This window comes from Spermophilus citellus (assembly GCF_964194105.1).
Source record: "Spermophilus citellus genome assembly, chromosome: 1".
NCBI classification, from domain to species: domain Eukaryota; kingdom Metazoa; phylum Chordata; class Mammalia; order Rodentia; family Sciuridae; genus Spermophilus; species Spermophilus citellus.
Genome location: NC_138182.1, coordinates 131699043 through 131722114, shown reverse-complemented (window position 1 = coordinate 131722114; position 23072 = coordinate 131699043). Strand labels below are relative to the sequence as shown.

General features: G+C 34.1%; 1 protein-coding gene across 1 annotated transcript in view; it reads left to right on the top strand.

Annotated features, from left to right (window-relative positions):
• Positions 1–7378: 7378 nt before the first annotated feature.
• GABRA1 (gamma-aminobutyric acid type A receptor subunit alpha1) overlaps positions 7379–23072 on the top strand; it is a 53940-nt gene continuing 38246 nt past the window's right edge. The window contains exons 1-3 of the mRNA XM_081308049.1: positions 7379–7673; positions 9976–10064; positions 13369–13481. Coding sequence (XP_081164175.1) covers positions 9991–10064; positions 13369–13481 — 187 coding nt within the window. The 5' untranslated portion in view covers positions 7379–7673; positions 9976–9990. The remainder of the gene's footprint in view (positions 7674–9975; positions 10065–13368; positions 13482–23072) is intronic.

Here is a 23072-nt window from a genome sequence, read left to right as displayed (position 1 = left end):
TCCACCTCTGTGCTATAGGAAAGAAATGTATCTTCACTGAATTATAATTATGAATTTTTGGAACCAACAAAATTTATGACTGTATTCAAATTCAAGATTGATTGACAAGGCAATCTGTGGCAAAGTAGTTTATTCTTTCCAAACCTATTGTCTCCATCTACAAACAGCACTATTGTGAAAATGAAATTAAACTAGAATGATGACTGGTATATTCTCTTTACTAAATAAGAATTGATTTCTTCTATGAGGGAAGGGAATATTATTTTAAAATTCCTTCTGTCATCGCCTTAAGAGTTTAAGAATGATCTACATTATGTTGAATTCTGATATAGAATTTGAGTAGCAACAGGCAATAAGTCCACTTAATTGCTTTGAAAAATCTCATTTTATCAAAGGTAATTAGGTGCTGACACCTTATAAGCAAATTATAGGATAAGTAAATATATCTTCATTTGTCTTTTGTAATCTTAACTCTATATGTTAAATTGGCCTTGAGCTATATTTTTTTTAATTTTTGTAGTTGCCAATGGATAGAATGCCTTTTTATTTTATTTTGTTTACTTTTATGTGGTGCTAAGGATCTAACCCAGTGCCTCACACATGTTAATCAAGTGTTCTGCCACTGAGCTACAGCCCCAGCCTGAGCTATATGGTTTTGATATTTCTTTGTCCATTTATTTATTTATTTTGCAAGGTTTTTTTTTTCCCCTGAAACATATCCCAAGTTCCCATGGGGAACAGTCTATTTTATTTTGAAATTTGCATGAACTAGTCATTGTTTTGTGAGTAATCATGAAAAAGCAATTGGCATTCATCTTTAAAACTCTTTAGTTCTCTGCTTCCCTGTCTACAATTTTATATATGTAATTATGTGCGCGTGTGTGTGTGTGTATACACAGAGGTTTTTTTTGAATTTTTCTCTAAAGAGAAATCTTGGTCAGTGTTATTATAGGCAAAAGTGAAAAAGCATTAGGTTAAGATAAGTTATTTTGTGTACTTATAAATTATAGTATATAAATTCTTTTTTTCCATTTTCTACATTGAACACAGGGCACATTAATATTTGGATATATTTATGTACCATTATAATAAAAAAGCATCCATATTCAGAGACTCGTTTTTATTTTATTCCACAAAACACAATTACTGTAAACATTAAGAATTGGGAGCTATTGAACAGATGGAGCATTAGTGTCTTAATTCTTGATCTTTGTTCTAGTAAATCCTTCTGTTTCATATCCTTTCCACAAATCCAGTGGCCATTTAAAGAATAATGAATGATTTTTTAAATGCTGTTTTAATGGTAGTATCATTTTTGTATGTGTTTTATGACTTTAAACAAATATGTAAATGCAAATGTCCAACAGAATAAGGAAACTACATTAAAATCTTCAAAATTTTTATTTTTTATTTTTTTTAATTTTTTTAAGAGAGAGTGAGACAGGAGAGAGAGAGAGAATTTTTTTAATATTTATTTTTTAGTTCCCGGCGGACACAACATCTTTGTTGGTATGTGGTGCTGAGGATTGAACCCGGGCTGCACGCACGCCAGGTGAGCGCGCTACCGCTTGAGCCACACCTCCAGCCCCCTTCAAAATTTTTAAACTAATCATGGCAGAAGATCCTGCACATACTAAATTAAGTCTCTTGGTACTAACATATTTTTTTTTATTATTTCTGATAATCTCTCCAAATTGTTTCCTTAACTCAGATCATTTTTTCCTGCATGCTTGACACTTAAAAATTATCACTTATTGTCTATTCATACCATATTTATTATAAAACAAAAACAGAAGAATTATACATCCTATATTTTAAAATGAGTTTACATGCAAGCACACACGCACACAACACACACACACTTTAACAAAATACACACATATCATGAAAGCTATAATTTTGTTGTAAAAATAGGGAATGCTCATTGCTTTAACCAAGTGTTATAGGAACTAGAATTTTAAAATATCTAAATTAGTGACAGAATTTTAACAATTTTATCTTTCTCCTGATTTATGGTACAATTTTCAAGTTACCAATTGAATCTACATAGTCAAAACACCCCTCTTCAAAATGTGGAATATGATTGATTTTTGTTTATTTCAAAAAGAAATTGCAGCTAGCCATTCACTTATTATCACTTTCCCTAATTCTGAATAAATATGCATTTATCTGCTTGAGTTGGTGGATTTGACATTTGTGAAAAGAGACGTCTTTGGAAGAAAATGGCTGAATCTGGGTTACATATGAGTTGCTGATAAGCTGAAAAATGCCAACAGAGGAAAAATTAGATAGTGTCCTACTTACATAACTATTAAATAGACTCTGACATACAGGTACTTCTCCGCTTTTTCTTAAATTTTGTGTACAAAATAATGTTGTAAATATGTCTTTGCGGGTGTCTAGGGTTGACTGTAGCAGCTACAGAGTGTTTGCTGTGGTTGGCTTTCCATGGCATTGTACCCTAATCTAATCTTCCTGGACTGGGGTGTATGTAGAACACTCTATGCCTAAGGCAGATGTACTGGGAATCATTCTTTTTCTCAGAACACCTTAGAAATGAGAACATAGTCCTAGGACCAAAGTGGCATGGGAGCTAGCTGTCAGAGTGCCTTGTCTAATAACTAAAAAAATTGTGTTTTAGTTATATCTTAAGCAAAATATGGATAACACCATCACTACTACTGGGTTATATGAACATTTCATAAATAAGGCACTAAAATTCTGAGAAAAGAATAAATCTATGGGGCTGGGGCTGTAGCTCAGTCATACAGTGCTTGCCTAGCTTCTGTGAAACACTGGGCTGGATCCTCAGCACCTCATAAAAATAAATAAATAATTAAGAGGTATTGCATCTATCTACAACTAATAATATTTTTTAAAAGGTCATGGCTTTACAAAAAATAATAATGAATCCACGGTGAGGCAAAAGAAAGGGAAAAAACTAGTATTCAATAGCTGCCTCTCAAGTTTTAACATTGGAAGACTAAATGATTAACATGCCTTTTCCCATGTAACATCTCATCTAGAATTTGAGGTGTAATTACCTCATTTTAGTACTCACAAAATAAGGTTCAGCAAAGCTCAGGAAGGTACCCATAGCCATACTACTGAGTATCAGTGATTCGGAGTAGATGTCCTTGCTTGATCACTGCTGTGCTCTGGTAAACCCAGTTTTTCTTCCACAAAGATTGCAGCACTCAAATTCTTTATGATCTGGGGTAAATAATCTCTATTTCCCAAGAGTGCCAAATATTTGTGACTCAAATCTAAATAATTTTTACATTATATTTACTGTGTCTCTCCATACACAGAAATGCCCAAATTGCCCTCCAGTCTGAGAAATATGATTTGTCTGCATGATCCAGATGCCAAAGGTATTTAGATTAAGGTACAAAAAGTGACCTAATTTCCTAAATCACATTTTCTTGCCCCCCCCATCGGAGCTATATTTCAACAACAATTATAAAGGAAGGGATATCCCTCTGGATATACTAACACAGTTCATTGAACAAGATGGTGTGTATAATACAGGAAAATTAGAAAAGTGGGACTAATTGTCTGAATATAATGGAATACTCCAGATGTATATAAACATAGGTGCTCAACTGCAAACTTCACATTGTTGTTGCAGATTGGTAATGGTGTTTCACGATATGTTAACACTAAGAAATATTTTCAGTTCATTTATCTGAGCCATGCTAATATGTTTATTATTATTATTATTATTATTTAGTTCTCGGCAGACACAACATCTTTGTTGGTATGTGGTGCTGAGGATCGAACCCAGGCTGCACGCATGCCAGGCGAGCGCACTACCGCTTGAGCCACATCCCCAGCCCACTAATATGTTTTAAAAGATCAGTTTATTCTACATTTCAACTGAAATTTATTTCAAATTTCATTATTCCTAATCACTTTTCTTCTTTACCCCAAATTATTTTGTAAATGATAAAAAGCTCCACTGCATAACTGGAAATTCTCTTGCTATTTTTTTTTTCTCATTTGATTCATATTTAATTGGAGAAAGTAAAAACATTTTTCCATTGAATAGAATCAGCACCACTTCTTCAATTAGGTCAGGGCTTCCTGCCATTTAAAATTGACAGAAAAAGCAAAATGTACCAGATGCAACACTGGAGATAGAGTTATTAGGCCTCTCAGGATCTCTGTTCCTAGATTTGACCTCAAATTCCTGCTGTCAAGAACTAATAACTAGTAGGAGGGTCTTGGTCACTGGCTTGATGGAATGAAGGGGAAATAGCAGAAACATCTGAAATACAAATGTAAGCCTACACGTATGTTGCAGATGGACACACTAAAATATCAAAGGAAAGATTCTTACTATTAATAAATAATAAAAAATTGCCAGAGAAGATTTTATGTGACTTATACAAAAATGGTCAAGCATGAATATATAATGAATAAAAAGGTTTTAATATAAACTCATAGCCTTATAGTGGGGAAGCAGAGTGATCTAAAATGTGGTTAAGAGAATAAGCTTTGAAGTCAGAAGATTTGGATTTGCATTCTAGCATGGATACTCACTAGTTGTGTTAAATTGGCAAGTCTTTTTGCTTTCTCTAATCCATAATTTATTGAATATTTTGTAAAAAGGAATATTAAGACTATTTCTCACATAGACTTTTTCTTGAGAATTAAATTGAATGATTTATGCAAAGTGGTTAGTACATTATTTGAAACCACATAGCTCTTAGTGAATATTAGCCATCATGTTTATTATTACTTCAATAACTTATATCATCAAGAGCACACACTTTGAAGACATGTATTCTGAGTATAAGAGAAAAAATAAATGTTAGCAAAATGTTATCTGAAAGAGTCAAAATAACAAGACAATACAAAGCCATTTGTTTTTAAATTAATCGGCTGTTTTGTATTCTCTGTCTATGTGGTAATGATGTCTCAGATGGGGAATAACAAATACACTCATAGTCGGGAATAGTGATTACTGTTTTGGAAATAGTAAGATTATCAGTACTTAAATATTTGTATTTTATTTAGTAAAAATATGGATTCCCCAAAGCAAATGTATATAAAGATGATATCCATGGGAAGTCATCTAGTAAATTCCACATTGTCAATATTGTATTTTAAAGGGCTTTTCCATTTCCATTTAAATGCTGTATTTCATAAATGTTTATTTTTATGGGTATGAAAATAAATTTTATCCGACTGCATAGTCACTTAATATTTTTAGTCTGAACCAGATGTTATTGGCATTGTTCTTAGAGACTATAGTTCAAATGATAAAGTTACGGGGACTGAGTTAAAAATAATAATAATAATCAGTAGAATGATTTGGTTGTGTGGTAGTAGATAGTGGGTATAAAGTTGTTCTCAATTTGTAGAGGAAGGTATAAGGAGGTGTAAGAGGAAGGTATGAGGAGTTATAAGAATTTAGTAAGGAGAAGAAAAGAATAAAATAACACATTTTATGAATACTGATTTTTTTAAAAAAGCACAAAAAACTATAAATTTTTTTTATAATATGTGGGAAGTTTAAAAAACAATGTCTTCTAATGTTTACCCCAGGGTTCCAAGACCTCATTAAAGTCAGTTCTGTTCTTAAAATTGCTCAATAGACAAATAAATTAATTAATGGTTAAGTAAATAAACAAAAATTGGGTAATGCCACAAAGGGAAGTTGTGATGTTCCTTCAGTCTATATCTTTAAGGAAACTTTTGAATTTGTCATGTCATTCATTGACAACTAACTACTGCTTATAGAAAGGATCATCCTAAGATCTGCAAACCTCTCTTCCAAAAATTTATCTCTAAAACCATTTGCTAGTAATACTTAACCTCAAAACTCAGAAGGTACCTAAGCCCCCCTCTGAACTTGCTCTTCAATTTTGTGTCCCTTATCACCTTTCAATCACCTTACTTAAGTTTATTCCTGCAAGTTGATCATTGCAGCACAGGGTCAAGGAGCACTTGTAGAATCAAAACCCCAGAAGTGATATGGACTGTTTAAGTATTTTCTTAGCCATGCTCAGCCCCATCTCAAACGTCTCTTCTGCTAGAAGCGTACTCAGGGAAAGTGGCGGGTGAGCTTTCCAAAAGCTTGGACCTTTCCTCCAGATGTATTACACAGGGACTTCCCATCTTTTCAGCACCGCCTACCGAATCTGGACGAAAGTGCTGAAAGGACAGCTCCTGGTGGTGTGGGTCTTTTCAGTAAGCACTCCCAAGAAGACAGCACCCATCCACTCTGCTAAAAACAGCCATTCACAAAACCCGAACCACAATCATCCCTGATTCCTTGAAAATTTAGTTAGGCTGTTGAAGCACACACCCCTTCCCTGAGTGTATAATTATTCGTGGGTGGAGAGCTACCAGGGAGTGTAATAGAATAGGACAGGGTGTGTGTTGGGGGGGGGGGGGAAGAGGGGAAGCGAGTTTTGTTCTGACTTCTAAAAATCCCTCCATCCTTTTCCCATTTTCCCATTCCAAGAAATGATGGAGTTCAAGGCAAAAAAAAAAAAAAAAAAAAAAAAAAAGAAAAGAAAGAAAAGAAAGAAAAGAAAAGGATTCCAGAAATAGAGATATGCCTCTCAAACCTAGAAATGATCAGAATGATGTGTTTAAAGTTAAATATTGCTTCTTCAGGGAACCCAACACAATTCAGAGTTAACGACGCCTGTGTTTTCTTCGTGATCACGTACACAAGCAGTTGCCTACAGGAAAATAAAATAATAATAAAAAAAAAACAGGTTCAGGAGCGTGTTCCTGCTGTCCTCTAAGCTACCAACGAAGGTGGGCTGGAAAGCGCTCCAAACCTGCCAAAGTGCGAATGACTCCTACCCCAGTGGCCAATTCCCTACCGGCCAGAACTCTTCCCTACCGTCACTCTCCAATCATGACTCTGCAAGACACAGAGACTTAGACATACGTGTGGGAGTGTGTGTGAGCCAGAGAGGCGAGAGGACCGTGCGCTCTCCACACGTGTAACCCTGCGTCTCCCTGTTTCATGGCTTGCTTTCATTCATATGTATGCAGTGATTAAATATTTGATCTAAAGTGGAACAGTTATACTGATCCGTTGTATTTCTAATGGGCACACCTTAAAACAGGGTGTTCGTCAATTGCAAGTGTGAAAAGATCCAAAGTGTTTTCCCCACGTCTCCAAACCTCTCTACCCTTCCCTTCCCCATTTCCACTGCCCCCAAACGGAATGCATGCAGCAGATTGTGGAAGGATTTGAGTCTGCAGCTATAGAGAAGGGGATTAGGGCCAGAGCGGTGCAAGTTAAATTGTGCTGCATATAAAAAATGGGCGGATTGGTCTCCAGATCCAGAGGCTGGTACCACCTTCCTTTCTAAAATAAAATCTCTCTGGCATGAAGTCACCGCCTATTTCACATCCGGTTTGCCCTGGGACGTATTACTACTGTCTTGGTAAAGAGAAATCTTTTGTTGTATAGCTGCAGATTGGATATTGGGAAGCAAATTTGGGTGTGAAATCTTCAGCTCTGGAGCACGCAGAGTCCATGATGGCTCAGACCGAGTGAGTGAGAGGCAGCGAGCGAGGACGCCCCTCAGCTCGCGGCGCGCCTGGACTCGCAGACTCGCGCCGGCTCCGGCTCTCCACGATTTTCTCTCGCAGACTTTTCCCCCGGTCTTGAGCGATCCGGTGCCCAGAGGGGGCCCGAGGTAAGTGCGCCTTCGGACCGCGACCCACAGCGCTTTGAACATGGCTTTTCCTAACCTGGGAGACAGAAATGCTATAGTGGTGGGAAAACAGGAAAGCAAGAGGGAGCCGGACAGGAGCCTGAGCCTGTAGCAGGTAGCAGCAACGAATGTTTTTCTTCAGGGCGAAAACTGCAGCGATCTAGGAGCTTTATTTTCTCCCTCTCTTTTCTCTCTTGCTTTCTTAGGCAGATTTGAATTTATTCCGCGGGGTGGGTGGTGACATGTTGTTTTGGTCTTTTTTTTTTTTTTTTCCTCCCTGCCAGGGGGAGCTGGGGTGAGTTTGGGAGGGGCGTTGGGGGGCAAGGTCTAAAGTTAAGACGCTGGGACAGAAATCCTCTCTCCCTCTTCCATCTCAGGGAAGGCACACTTAATTCTGGATGAAAAATTGCCTCTTTTCTCCTTTCTAGTGGACGCTGCTAAAATGCCCTCTGGTGTAGGGGTCTCTCCCATTCTGAACATGAAAAACTCAACTTGTTATTTGAAATGGGTGGCAGGGGATATTAAGGGTGTTTGGAGTGTCTGGAAGGGGAAGGTTGGAGGTGGAAAGGGGTAAGGAGGCAGTTTAGCGTTTCTTTTAAACTATTATGTTTGTATTTGCAGGAAACTTTCTTACCCAACAACTGAAGCGTTGTTTTTCTGTTTTAAAAAATACCAGAGGAAAGCAAAAAGCTATGGTGTCTTGCCTTGGGGTTTTGTTTTGTTTTTGTGTTTATTCCTTCAGGAATTCCCCCTTTTTATAAAGATCAAAGAAAATTAATAGGGCTAAGAGAAGTTGTTTTTCCCTTCCTAACATTAATGAAGATTAATGAAAGGGTGAATAATAATTGTGCCATTTAGATGCAATATTTTAACATAATAATGTTTATACAAGATTTCTTGTCACATTCTACTCATCTATGTCAAAACCAGGCACTAAATTAAGTAAAAGCTATGATGTGGCTCACAGTTCTTATCTCTACACCATTTCACTCCAAACACATTAATTATATTTCACTGCTTACTTGCCTGTTTGTAATGGTTTTTACTGATTTAAATGATCCCCAAGAGTGTGGAAAGCATTTTGTAGCTATAATTAAAGGTATACTACATTAAACTATAGACTGGTTAATGAAAAAATATGCTTTAAAATACTTGCAATTCATTAATCACGGGATCCTACTGAAGAGTAGAGATGGAGGGAAGTGCTAACATACTTCTAACATTTCTCATATTATTGCTGGAATTAATGACAGTTCACTGAAATAAAATGTAACTATCTGCTCCTTAACCAGGTAGGGCACTGAATTTCTGAAATGCACTCCATAAATAGGTTATGTATATTTTTAATTCTGTAAGCCTTCTGCACTCCTCCATTCCTCCAGCATCCCACTACCAGGTCTAAATTCAACAATCAATAGTGATGGATTGCACTTTACCTAACAGGGAAAAAAGATCCCCCTTTTCATGCAAAGCAAAGCACTCCAGCTTCCATCTGTTTGGAATGAAACATTTTTCAGCACCAACCTGGCAGAATTGGAAAGGGATTAAAAGATATGTGTGGGCATGTTTGTGTGCATTTGTGTGTGTGTGGTTGGTATGTGAGAGAGATCAGTACATGGCTTGACTATAAAGTGTGTCCTTTAGCTTCACAGAAACATTTGTGAGCTTATTTAACAAGGCAATCACAGACACAGAATAGAAGCACGACTTTGGCATTCAACAGTGTGTTTCCAATGGGCTTTATAAAGAGATAAATACAGTTGCTTCTAAAATCAAGGTACTATCTAGAATCCAGAGATGAATTCAGTTAACAGAGCAGGTTAACCATCCACATTCCACCCCAAACATTTTTCTCCCTATTAATAATGGAAGCTTAAATTTTTCAATGTGGAGTCCAGTCATGGGGACTCAAATCAGAAAGGTCAACATTTTCTCATGCAAAACAACAAGAAGAGAAAAAAATCAAATTTTAATAGAAATTTAAAAATCCCAGGGAAAACAACTCACAGTTTTAATATTGAGCAATATTGTCACCTGAAAGCATTTCAACTTGTATTCTTTTACAGGAGAAATTAAGGTACTGATAGATTTCTGAATGGAGAAATGGAAAGAAAAGTGGAGAATGGATGGTCCAGGTTTCTATTGCTTCCAATGAGGTGTCATATTCCAGTGAGGTCATTTCCTGACTTCAAAGCATTCATCTGAACTGCCTCAGTCAGCCCTAGTGGTTATAACCTGATGTTTCTTGCAAGACACATTGATCTCTACTTATTCTACTTTTCAGCTGCTCAAGTCCGCGATGAAGAGAAGTCCAGGTCTCTCTGACTATCTTTGGGCCTGGACCCTCCTTCTGAGCACGTTGACTGGAAGAAGGTGGGGACACTTTATTTTAAATCTGCATGAGAATTTCTGTAACTTTTCATTTATTCCATTAGGGGGAAGACAATTGTCCATGGATGAATTCATGACTAAGGGAATTAAAAACAAAAAACAAAAAACTTAAGTGCAATAAAATTCCAGCTAAGACTAAAGAGTAGTAAGGAAAAATAAACATCTTATTTGCATGTCAGTTAGAATACACTTACTAAGACTTTGTTAAGAAATGTATTAATTTAACATTTGAGTCCTGGATTGAACTTCTCACTATTCGGTTGTAACTGAAAAAAAATTCGGTTTCTTAATTCATAGAAAAAGTTCCCCCAATTAAAGTCTGTATACCATGCACGCTGATTTTCCAAAAAGAAAAATTTTAGCCAATTTAAGGATCATAGGATAATTTGTGAATATATAGAAATGGAAAGTTTAACATAATATTTTTAATTTGAAAATCATGCCTCTATGAATACAGGTGCATACTGTGTTTCAAAACTATATTTATATAACCAACAACGGTGGAATATACTAAATAAATATTTACAAACATTAGGTAAAATCAAACATCTAATTAAGCATAACTATTTTATATAAAAGTTAAAGGAAATATTAATGTTTAAGCATATTCAAAATATGATTAATGATCCAATCAAGACTATAAGATATTATAGTAAAATTATATGACCAAATACTTGAGAGTGATTTTTTGTTTGCTTGAATATTTCTTGTGTACTTTATTCCTGTAGCCCATAAGAACTTATTAAACTAGATCTAAAAACCTGAGTTTCTTCAAATGTAACGGAAAGAGAGAAACAGAGTATCCTGGAAAGATCTGTGAATTTGGAGGAATGTTTTCTAATTGAGAAGTTGTCTATTGTTATTTTTTTTGGCATTTTGTATAGTATATATGACTACCAGATGAACAAGACATACATTACTGTCAGATACTCTTAATTTGAGAAGTTAAATGATCTTGACTGCTTTTGAAAAATTATATGAAGTGTTACTATTGTAATGACCTGTAGATGGAGTTAGTGCACAGTGTTTTATTCTATAGTGCTTCATATGGAATCAAAATCAGGTACTGTAACTGACATTTCTCCTCAAAATATACATTCTGTTTAGGAAACACAGCGGTGGCATGGATAATTTATTACCAGATAAATAATTTTGATATTTTTTTCTAAGGTTTTACTTTGACAATTACAGTTTGTCATAGTCAATTAGAAGCAAAGATGAAGCACCTGATTAGAAAAAAAAATCACACAAAAAAGAGATTTCTATCCTAAAAGGGACAGGGGAGCTAATGTTCTTGGGAGAAGGGGAAATCTCTTTTGGTATTTGCACATCAATGGAAGGAATTGGTGAAAACACTTATAAGACAAAACCAGAGAGAAAAACATTGCCTGAATTGTATATGAGCTATAAAAACTTAGGGAATGCAGGTAAAGGTAATAGACAGCTCTTATTCTAAGGTTTGTGCAAACAACTTAACTGCACTCTGTTTTGTCATCCCATCTCACTGTTTCCTCCTTGCTATTTTATTACTTTCTTCTTTAGAGCTGTCTATCAGGAGCTCATTACAGCTTAAGGTGTGCTAACATTTCTTTTCCATCTTTATCAAGATGACCTTCCAATACCCTTGAAAGATGCAAGCATAGCAGTCAGTTTTGTGACAATGAGTTTTTGTAAATAATTGCATTCAGAAAATTATTTTTTGCCATCTGTCAATGAGACATACTGGAAGATACAGAACTCATTGAAAATTTGATTTAAAAAAAGATGTTTAATTTTACTGAAAAAGAGTAAGCCCTCAATCTGTGTGATATTAATGTTGAATTTAGCAGAATAAAAAAAATTGTTTTATGAGAACACACTTAACATATTTAATATCCTGGTTAACTTTTCATTTTTAATAACTTTATTAAAATAAAACTTTCAGAAAAAAAGGCCTTTGCATTTGACTAATACAAAATCAATTACCTGCAAAACAGTGTTTTCAAAATGATACTTTGTATTTCTTGCTACTGTCAAATAAATTCTTCTTTAAAATGTTAATACTTATTAGTAATAAGAACACACAAGAGTGAAATAAAAAGTGTATTAAGTAGGAAATATGAAAGACAGATTTGTAGAAGTTCCTTAGTTTATACCCTATATTCATGTATTTTTTTACTCAAGGTCAGAGCTATCATTGAAATTTATCAGTGAGTGTGATCCATCCTAAGATAGAAAATGCTTCTCTCAAAGGATTTTGGAAATGTCATGCTAATCATTACATAAAATATGATTCAAGGAGCATAGACAGTAATGCAGTTCATAAAAGAAACAGTATATGAATTGTGGTCAAGACATGGTTGAAAATCAAAGACTGATAATGAGATGAGATACAAGCTACATCCTCAAACAGTACAATTTAAGTAGAAATAATTATTTCTATACAAAAACATGGAGATAAAGTTTTGCTTAAAAGTTGAACAAAGCTGGGTTCTAGAATGAGCTTTGCTTACAAATTGCTGTCTTCTTAAACACTAAAGCTTTGCTACAGTTTATAAACTATAAATTAAGACTATTGAACTTTCTCTTTTTCAAGGACACTTTCATGTCTAAGGCCAGCAATGACAAAAATTCAATTAGGTAACTGATCAGATAATTTTTTTTCAAATTGGAGCATAAATCTTAAGATGAATGAAATTTTGAACATTAGTTAAAATATAATTAATGTAAACATTTTTATCTTCTTCTCATCTAAATATCTTAAAAGAACATGAAAAAAATCAAAACAGATCCTTAGGATCTGGAAGAAAAAATGATAGGTAAAACTTAGGGTTTTGCTACATGTTAAATTAAAAACAAAACCATTTTTATAAATATCTTTTACTGCCTGGCTCTCTTGCTGTCTTTCTCACGAACACACACATTTTAATTTGAGAAGTTTCCCAGTTTTTTTTCTAACATGTGTGAATATTTTTGCTTGCTCAGAGAAGATACACATTATGACATAATATTTTGCTGAGAATTCATAAGTAAGGAGGTAGTATTCATTTCCTCTATTCTCCCTTCCATATTTAGAAAAAAAAAATCAGGGCTGGGAAGGTAGCTCAGTGGTAGAGTGCTTGCCTAGTATGCATGAAGCACTTGGTTCAATCCCCAGTTCTGAAAAAAAAAAAAAAATATCAGGAGGAATTTTCAAAGATTCAATAGAAAGAAAAGTAGGAAAACCTAGGAAAATCTTAATCAGAAAGAAGTTTCAGTGGAAACGTGTATCTAACTCAGACACTACTTATCTTTATGCTACTTCCAGCTTCGGACAGCCCTCACTGCAAGATGAACTTAAAGACAACACCACTGTCTTCACTAGGATTTTGGACCGACTCTTAGATGGCTATGACAATCGCCTGAGACCAGGCTTGGGAGGTGGGTTGTGTTACTGTATTTTTTTACTTTAAAGAATAATATGAAAATCTTTATGATGATAGTCTTGTTTTCCCTTTAAGTGTTAAAATAATGAGAATGGTACCATGTAGTTCAATGATTAATACTAGTTTAATAGATTGCTCAGTGTTAATTCAATTCCCTATGATAGTTGTGTCCACATAACTTTATGGATCAAAAGATGCAAAGTTCTCATAATGATGTGAAAGAGATATTACATCTATTTGGCAAACACAATGTTTTCTTATAATTTGATTATACAGGGAAAGCAATGGGAAGGACACTGTCCCTTCCAGTTTAAAAACTACATCAACCTCACCTGTTTTTGCTAAATCTGCACTGAATTCATACAGGATACACTGAATCTGTCGCCTTAAACGTTTATATATATTGATCCACTATGCTATGCTAGATTACCATCACCTCTAGGATCAAAGGTGAATGAAATAAATGGTAGTGTTTTTTTTAACCATACATTTGAACTTACACCCTAATTTTCTGTAGTGATTTTTTTTAATATCAATTCATTGGTCATACTGAAGAATTTCTTCTAAGGAAGAAAGTAGAACTTATTACTATACATAAATATGTATAACAATAAGAATTAATAGTTCCAAAAATTATACATCTATTTGAATAAAATAATCAAACTATTATACTTGGTTAAACAAAAATTACTGAAACCAAGTCAGAATATTGTAAGAGTAAAACAAGTAAAGCAAGAATATTAATTATCTCGTTTGAAGTCACATAGGATAACAATATTAGAATCTTTGATTCCCAGCTTTAGCTGATATGGCACCTTTTCCAAAGCACCTGTAGAAACTAATAGTAATATTTAAATAGTAACTAATCGTCAATAATAAGAAAGACACCTCTTCACAGATAAACAGCAAGTAAGAAGCTTAAGAGTCAAGCACTGATTTTACAACCAAATAGAGTAGCATGGATTTAGAATCATTTAAAAAATATTTTGTGTAGTGTAATCACAGAGATGTGCATCATGGGTCTATTTTCAAGCTGCTAAATGTCATTACTGTCTTAGAGGTTTAAGAGAAACTGCTTTTTAAAACTCACAACTAAAATATATGTCAAAGGTCTTACCAGGTGTCCATTCTTATCTATTTCAAATGTTCATATTTAGGACATGCTACACAAATGTCATCAGACTTCTTCTTCCCTTAGTTTTCATTCAGTTGAAAAAAAAAAGACATCTTAGGGGCTGGGGTTGTGGTTCAGTGGTAGGGTGCTCATCTCCCATGAGTAAGGCACTGGGTTCTATCCTCAGCACCACATAAAAACAAATAAATAAATAAATAAAGGTATTGTGTCCATCTACAACTAAGAAAAATATTTTTAAAAAAATCCTAAAGGTGCTAGACTCAGGTGAAGGTGACTGTAGTCTCAGCTGATCTGATGGCTGAGGCAGTAGTGTCCCTTGAGCCCAGTAATTTGAGGCCAGACTGTGGAAGATAAGGAGACCCTGTCTCCAAAAAGAAAAACAAACTAGACCTGGGGCATCACAAAATGAGAGAGCATGATAGTGTACATATGTTGATATAATGTCTATGAATACATAACATCAGCATTGGCTCCAAGAAAATTTCTCTTGATGCATAAAATATGAAGTAAATTATAAAGACTGCATATAGAGGAGGTATATACAGAACTAAGGAATGGGTTACTGATGTAAGTTTTTAAAAAGTAAGACTTATGAAAGTTCGTAAAAATGTGTATGATTCCTTCACTGAATCTCGTTCCTGAAGCATATCATTCCCTACAAAATGAGCAGAATTTTATAACATTTATAAGGACTTTCCTTTCATCCTACTTCAGGAAATTCTGTTTAATATTTTAATGTGTGCACATGAATATCCTCTGAAAGATTTGTGTGTAGTTTTCATTTTGTTGGACAATTTTATGTTTATATAATTACCTTCTTCAATGATCAGCTGCATAGTTGTATGATAGTTCTAAATATAAATAACAAGCCGTGATTGTTAATATTTATTTAACTGTATGTAACTTTTTAATAACTGTATGCATTAATTCAGTATTCAAATATAGTCTGAGCAGGAACCATTTCCTTATATGTATACCTAGACCATGAGAACCATGGATTTGTGGAGTTGTAAACCAGGCTAAGCATAGATTGAAAAGCTAATTTTCAGAACTTGCAACACTAGGAGATTTGCTTCCAGAAATGAGTACATTAGTTCATCTTTAACATTACTGTTTTGGAATATATTTTTATTTCCTTGGATTGCCATGCATTTCTTTCAATTTAAGTATGACATGGATTCTGATAAATTCCTGTTGCAAAAAGAATCTCCTTCCTTTTACTTTTTGACATGAATCATTGGCTTTCAGACAAAAACAAAAAAAACAAAACTATTATATACTTGAATAATTATCATTATTTACTAAGAGGGTAAAAGATTCCTTTCAGTTGATTCATGATCACAGCTAGGACAGCCTCATCTTGCTGTCTGCCTTCTTTATTATGACAAAAGTCTGATTTTTATAAAAATAACAAAACTCTTCAAAAAGCATGGATATTTTGTTCTGAAAATCCTCAGAAAATATGAGAACCCGAGACTCCAGAATATTATAAGAAATTGTTGTATGTGCAAATTCATCATGACTCGTTTTCTAGAAACACACTGCATCAGAAGTGTAGTATTGGTCCTTAGGGATGTGCACTGTGGGTACAAACCAGGACCTAAGTACGTAAAGGGGTGGATTCAGATAATAGAAATCAGCTGGCAGATATTACAACAGTATTGGAAAAGGCTATTTTTTTTCAGTGTCAAGAGACAGCCTATGAAGTTGAAAATATAAGGATAACATAAAAAGAGACATCCTGGAAAGTTTTTGGTTTTTTTTGTAATTTTTGTTTTAGTTGTAGATGGACACAGTACCTTCACTTTATTTATTTTAACATGGTGCTGAGGATCGAACTCAGTGCCTCACATGTTCGAGGCAAGTGCTCTACCACAGCTCCACAACCCTAGTGCAGGATTTCTTTTCTTTTTTTCTTTTTTCTTTCTTTCTTTTTTTTAAGGTTGGACAGTTAAAACAGATTAGATTATGTGAAATTTTAAATTTTAATATACTAGGAAAATCTAAAGAGAAAACTCAACCAGGTTTATATTTTAAGCACAAAGTAAATGAAGAAAATTTTAAATAAACTCTAATTAAATAATCATCAGTAGCCAGAAAACACAAATTGGGATTGTGGATCATTGTTTAATTCATTCTCATTTATTATATTCTTCTTTGGTGACAAGATATGAAGGGTTGCTTTCTCTTTGCAACGAGGAGCTGAAAACTATTTTTGAAAAATCTTGTCTAAAACAAGGTCAGCTTATAGAAGAATGATATAGCTGGTTAGAAGTCAGAAAAATGAGAAGATGAGAAAGTAAAAGTTCAGGAAAAAAGGAGAGAAACAGAAAGATAGAAGTAAGGAATCTGAATAAGGCAAATTGAGAGGGGTTGAGGTCTTGGAGAGAAACAGATGAAACTATAAAGCAGAGGAATCCATCCCGTTAGGACAGATAGACGTGAGGGCACAGGGATCATTAAGACTTCTCTTTTTACTTTCAATCATGACCAAACCAAAATTTCTCTGAGTGAACTCATTGTCCCAAGTTTCCTCCTATTACTTGTGATTATAATAAATAGAGGAAGCCTGTGTATGCTCTAGCTTCATGAAAAATTAAATAATACTTCTGCTGAACTGCACACATCGAGGTGAATTTATTTCACTTTCATATGGGTTCCTCCCACACTTTGGGAATAGGAAAAGGTAATCATAAACACACCCAAAGCTTAATCCTGAAGAAACACTGCAGGTCGTCAAGGACAAATAAGACCTTTCCAATGACGTCCTTTCCTTCTTCTTTGTCCTTCTGTATGTACCAGCTGTAGTTTAAGATGTGCCAGAATCCTGGGTGAGCCAGGGTGAGAGCAGTCATCGTCCAGGTCTTGTTACAAAGCTAAGAGTTCCCCTTCCTCCTGTGCATGAGCTCAGTCTCCCTCATCTAGCTCTCAAAGGACATGTTCTTCTATAACCAAATTCATTTCATTTCTCTAAAAACAAATCAGGAAAAAAAATCATCCAGTTTTAGGTGGAGCACAAATAGGATGGACTTGTAGGGATTGTAGAAGAACTTTCCCCCGACTCCATCCCTGTTTATGGTAGTTCCTGGGAAAAACTGTCATTACTGCTAAATTCAATTTTAAATTTGATTTTAGTAAATGATGTATAGAACAATGGATGCCTTTCAAAGTTGTTATCATCAAACCACGTCGATGAAGATGGCCAGGGAAAGAGAGATGAATGTGTAACAGACCCAGAGGGATGGGTGGCCAAGTGGATAAGGAAGTGGATAGGATTGTAAGTAGAGAATGGAACTTACCCTACTGTACACTTCATAATATTTACAGTTTTCTTTTTTGTGTGTGTGCTGTAAGTGTTATAGATTTGACTGTTTTGATTGTTTTTGTTTTAGATTTTGCTTAAGCAAATCTAAACAAATAATTGGGAGAAGGCTCTAGAGCAATTGAAATATAAGCAGTTAATTGAAAGTGTAAGAAGAACATTTGCAGCTGTAATTTCCTCTCAAAGCATTTTAGCACTAAAATATTATTTAAAAAATAATCTATGCCTCCAAACAGACAGTCTCTTTATAATTTACCTCATCTTGGATTATTCATACTCTTATAAAACCTTTTGGCCTAATCTTTAGCCCAATTATTGGAAGAAACCTCCATTTTAAACCACAAGATCCCGCAACTCCTACAATGAGTCAAAGCAGTTGAAAATTCTCTGCAGCTGGCAAATGACTTTTTTTTCTTTTTTTATTTTTAGGTAATTAGTCTGGACCTTGGGTTGTGCTTCTTTATTTAAAAAAAAAGGTTAAAAAATGGAAAGTTGAGAGTGAAAAGATTAATTTTTGAGAATTATTTATTTATTTATTTATTTATTTTTTGCAAATTTGTGAAGCTTGGGTCACTAGAGAATTGGGAAAGAAATATAGCTTTATACTTTTTAAAACTGAAATTTAGTCTACCTCCACTTTATAAAATGTCATTAAAACATTTTTTATTATTATTTTGCATCCAATGTGATATTGAGATCAGAAAGAAGAGTCATATTCATTTTTAATATGTTTTTAGTCATAATGGACCTGTATTTAATTTATTTATTTGTATGTGGTACTGAGAATTGAACCCAGGACCTCACACGTGCCAGGCAAACACTCTACCACTAAGCCACAACCTCAGCCCCTCGAATTCATGTTTAACTAAACTTAAAACATGCATTTTCTGCTTATATTAAAAAGCCAGAATTTCAAAAATAGAGAGGACAAAGATATTTCTGTCATACTATATTACTGTTAGATAAAATAAAAGAATTCCACTTATAATATCTGTAAAAATAAGATATAGACATTTTTGGGTTATCCAATCCCTTTTTCTTGTTGTTATTATAGTTTTTGTTATTATTATTATTATTATTATTATTATTATTATTATCATCATCATCATTATTATTATTATACCAGAAAATAGCCTTCAGTATTCTGTTTTAAAATTCAACTCACAAGCATCCTTCTTTTTGAAACTACTGTATTTTAATATAGGGTGTAGAGCAGCTGCGCACACTTTGGCAAATTCAACCCATTTTCACAAAAATACTATATCAAAACATTTTATAACTCAGTTGTGTTTCACAGAAAAGACAACTACCAAAAACCCAAGAAGAACTGTTAAAATGAACAGAAAGCACCTTTTTAACCTTCCCTGGCCAAGCTCTCTAGCCAGTTCATGAATCTAGCTTGTGCAATATATCCAACTTAGATACCCAAAGGAATGTTCTGGCTTGTGTATGAAACTTTCTACTCTCACCATTTCTGTTGTGTATAAAGAAGCTTCCAAGAATTTCTTGAGATAAAATAAAGCCATTGAGACTACACTCAAGTTTAAAGGCCAGTCTCAGTAAATGGCTATAGTTTCTATTCTCCTGCATCTATTCTGGACCTTTTAATCGTTTCTATTTCCCATCTTGATTCTAGTATCAACATGGGATCTTTAAAACAGTTATTTTTTATATATTCTATTGACTTTTTTCCTGGCATAATCTAAAATCTGTATTTGGAAAACTATGTATGGTACCTAAGACAAGAATGTCATTGCTAAACATCACAGACTGTTATTTGTGGAAAATTTAACAGAAAACAAAGACCTAAAGTGATAGAATATTCCTCCAAGATTTTTATATTATCATTCTCACATCACTAAAATACTATATCAGAAAGCATAATGCTTTAAAACTATAATAACTTGTACAATTTAGGTCAAGGTTGATATAGACCCAAAGAAACCCATCAAGGTTAAGTTTAGCCCTTTCCCAGTAGAAACTGTTCACGTTATAATGTAAGGAGGGAAGGCAGAAATTTCTCAGTGAAAATGGAATAAATGCCTATGATAAAATTGACCTTTCTTCCTTGAGATGCTTGTATCATCTGTGTTCTTAGAATTCAAAAACACAAAAGGCAGGATTGATGAGGCATCTTGAAGCTTCACTATCTGTCTCATATCCCAACTTAGCAGCTGAGTATTAGAGCCAAAATTAAGTAGCTCTATATATCAATCAGGGAATATATGCCAATATTCTAGGGCATTAAGAGAATAAAAACAAAGAACAGGGAGCAAAAAACATTGCTCCAGGCAGGTTGGCCAGGTGCTAGAACATTGCCCAATCCATTGAAGTATACATTGATGTTTTTGTGGGAGCCCAGGGTACTTTCACTTTCCAAACAAGAATATTTTAAAGTAGGACTTTGAGATAAATTTTATTATGATTATTAACATTAGTCCATTTGGCCTCCATGTGGTGTCTGTCTCTATGGACTAATAGAGTAGCTTAAAGGAGGCAATAGATCTTCCTAAGTTATGGGTCCCTGGAAGCTGGTCTAGTGAATATTACTCTTTGAGTTCCTTAATTAATAGTATTTCCAGTGAAAACACTCCAGTGCCACATTAAAAAAATTGTGGTGATAGGTATTGTTAACATATACCAACTACAATTCTCTCCTCTTTGTTTTCCATTTCACTTCTTTTATTACAGTCTTATCATCCATTATCCACATAGCTTCCTCTGTCTTTCTAAACTGCAAGTAACATCATGTTACTTCAGTACCCAAAGGCTTCCTGCAGCATTAGAATAAAGGTCAGTGGCTTTCTGAAATACGCAAGACTCTTCAAATGTGGTCCCACTTGTCTCAAGAGCATCATCCTGTACCATAATCATTTGCATCACCGCTGCAGATATGGCCCACCTTCTCTTTCTTAAACATGACACATTTATTCTGACGTAAGATCCTTTGTTTTGATTTATCCTCTTTGATGCCATTCCTAGATATGCCCATGAATGACTTTTCCTCATCTTTCAGATCTCAGTTCAAGGACATTCTTTTAGAACACTTTAAAATTATCTGAATTTAATTAGAATAATTTGTGTTTATATGTCTATGCACACCTGTATTTAAAATTACACCTATTTGTATCCACCTACCTACCTACCTACTCAATCTATGGAAAAATATGTTTTCCCTAAGAAACGCTCTGAGGTATGCTAGAGAAGGAGCATATTCACCTTTGTTCATTATTATATCACGGTGACTTAGCATTGTGCCTAGCTGGGACACAGAAAATCCTAAATAAACATTCATTGACTAAATTAATACACCCCAAAAATGCTTCTCAAAGTGTTTTTGGCATTGCAATTTTTTTTTTTTTAGAAATTAGTTGTTGATTAGGTTTATTGACAAATAATTTTCTGATTTTTCAATATTTGTACCTTCACACCCAAACTATGTATTCAACTGTATAGGTATTTAGATATTCAAAGAATGAGAAAATAGATTCGGAGAGATTACAGGATTGTACCTAAAAATCATGCAGCTTGTTCTCAAGGGAAATCAGAGTTAAAAACCTGAGCACTTAGAGTCTTAATCCAATGTGCTTACTACTTACTTTAATATACTGCTTTTCTCATTTATACCTCTGATACTAATCATCTTTCTGAATTATCACTTCAAAACATCTGTTATTTCAATACGTATCAACAGGATATCATCATTGTAGGAAATTCCTAGTAAAAACAGTTCTGTCTAGCAGTTAGAATATATAATATTGTACTTGAGCATATTTATACATATGCTTGTATGTATCTGTACATACACAACATAGCATTGAATGGGTGTGGTTGTTTAAAGACTGAATATGATTGATTTATCATCAGACACTTTACACATTTATTATTTTGAAATATTTCCAACAATTTTAATAGCACTTATCATCATAATTTCATGATCCTATTTTGTATAACTCTTTTCCATATTTTCCCCTTGACAATTTGCACATATGTGTACATTTATACTTATCTGTCATCTTTCATTTATGCTGTACATGGAAAGATTAGCATAAAGAAAATATCATTGAAAAAATTCTTTGATTGATAAGTTCTTTTTTAGTTTTTATTTTACTTGCTATCAATTTTTAAAGAGTTTCCTAGTTACATAAGGAGTTCAGTAATATATAGATTTGGCTATGTCTATAATTATTTTACCTAATTTTCATTTGACTTTCCTGACTCATGTTGTATGCTCTTAAATAGAATACGTAGAAGCACAAAAACATGTTGACTTTTCACCATGTGATCTACAGAAAGGTCTTGAGTACCTTCCAGGTATATCTAATAACACTTTAGAGTCTGGTGCTAAGTCAAACAATTCTTGGTATTAAGAAAACATGATTTAGATTCTAATGTTCATTAAGAGATGGAGATAATGATAGGTGTTAGATAATAGATATTCTGTGGGACTCTTCTTGAAGGTAGCTCATGGAGAGCAGTAAATTTTCCCAGCCCTCGAGAAAAGGAAGATTCCTCAAAAATTTCCGTACATCTCAACTATAGCATATAATATGAGAATATTCTCCTTTTAGAACTGGTCCTGGGCCTAACAAGGTGTTAATTTGAAGCCACCATTTCTTTACCAAGAAGGGAAGCTACCCATGCCGCTGCTATTTGCAATTTTGCTGAAATTCATTCATAATACTCTCTCGAACATTTGCACTTGGGATTGAAAACCTCCTGTCTTAAAGCAGGATGACCTCACAGAGCACTCAGGGAATTCCTGGTGCATTACAGGGAAAGATTTATTTTGGCCGGAACTATCCCTTGTCAATGAAATTATATTGATCTGAGAGAGAATGTGGTTTGAGAAAAATCATGAAGTATAGTTTGAATAAAATGTGAATTTATTTATTTATTATTTACTTATTTATCCAGGGATTTTTTTTCCCACATCTGAGTTTTCAAAACTTACACTATGACTTTTTTGTTTGTTTGTTTTGTTTTTTACCAAAACCATGTTGTATTATATTGTCCTCTAATTTAGTCTAAAGCTTTGATAACATTTTAAAGTAGCATTCCCCAGTAACTTGGGGAAACAGATAAAACAAAACTGACTATATGTTCTTAAAACATAATTTCTTAGAAAC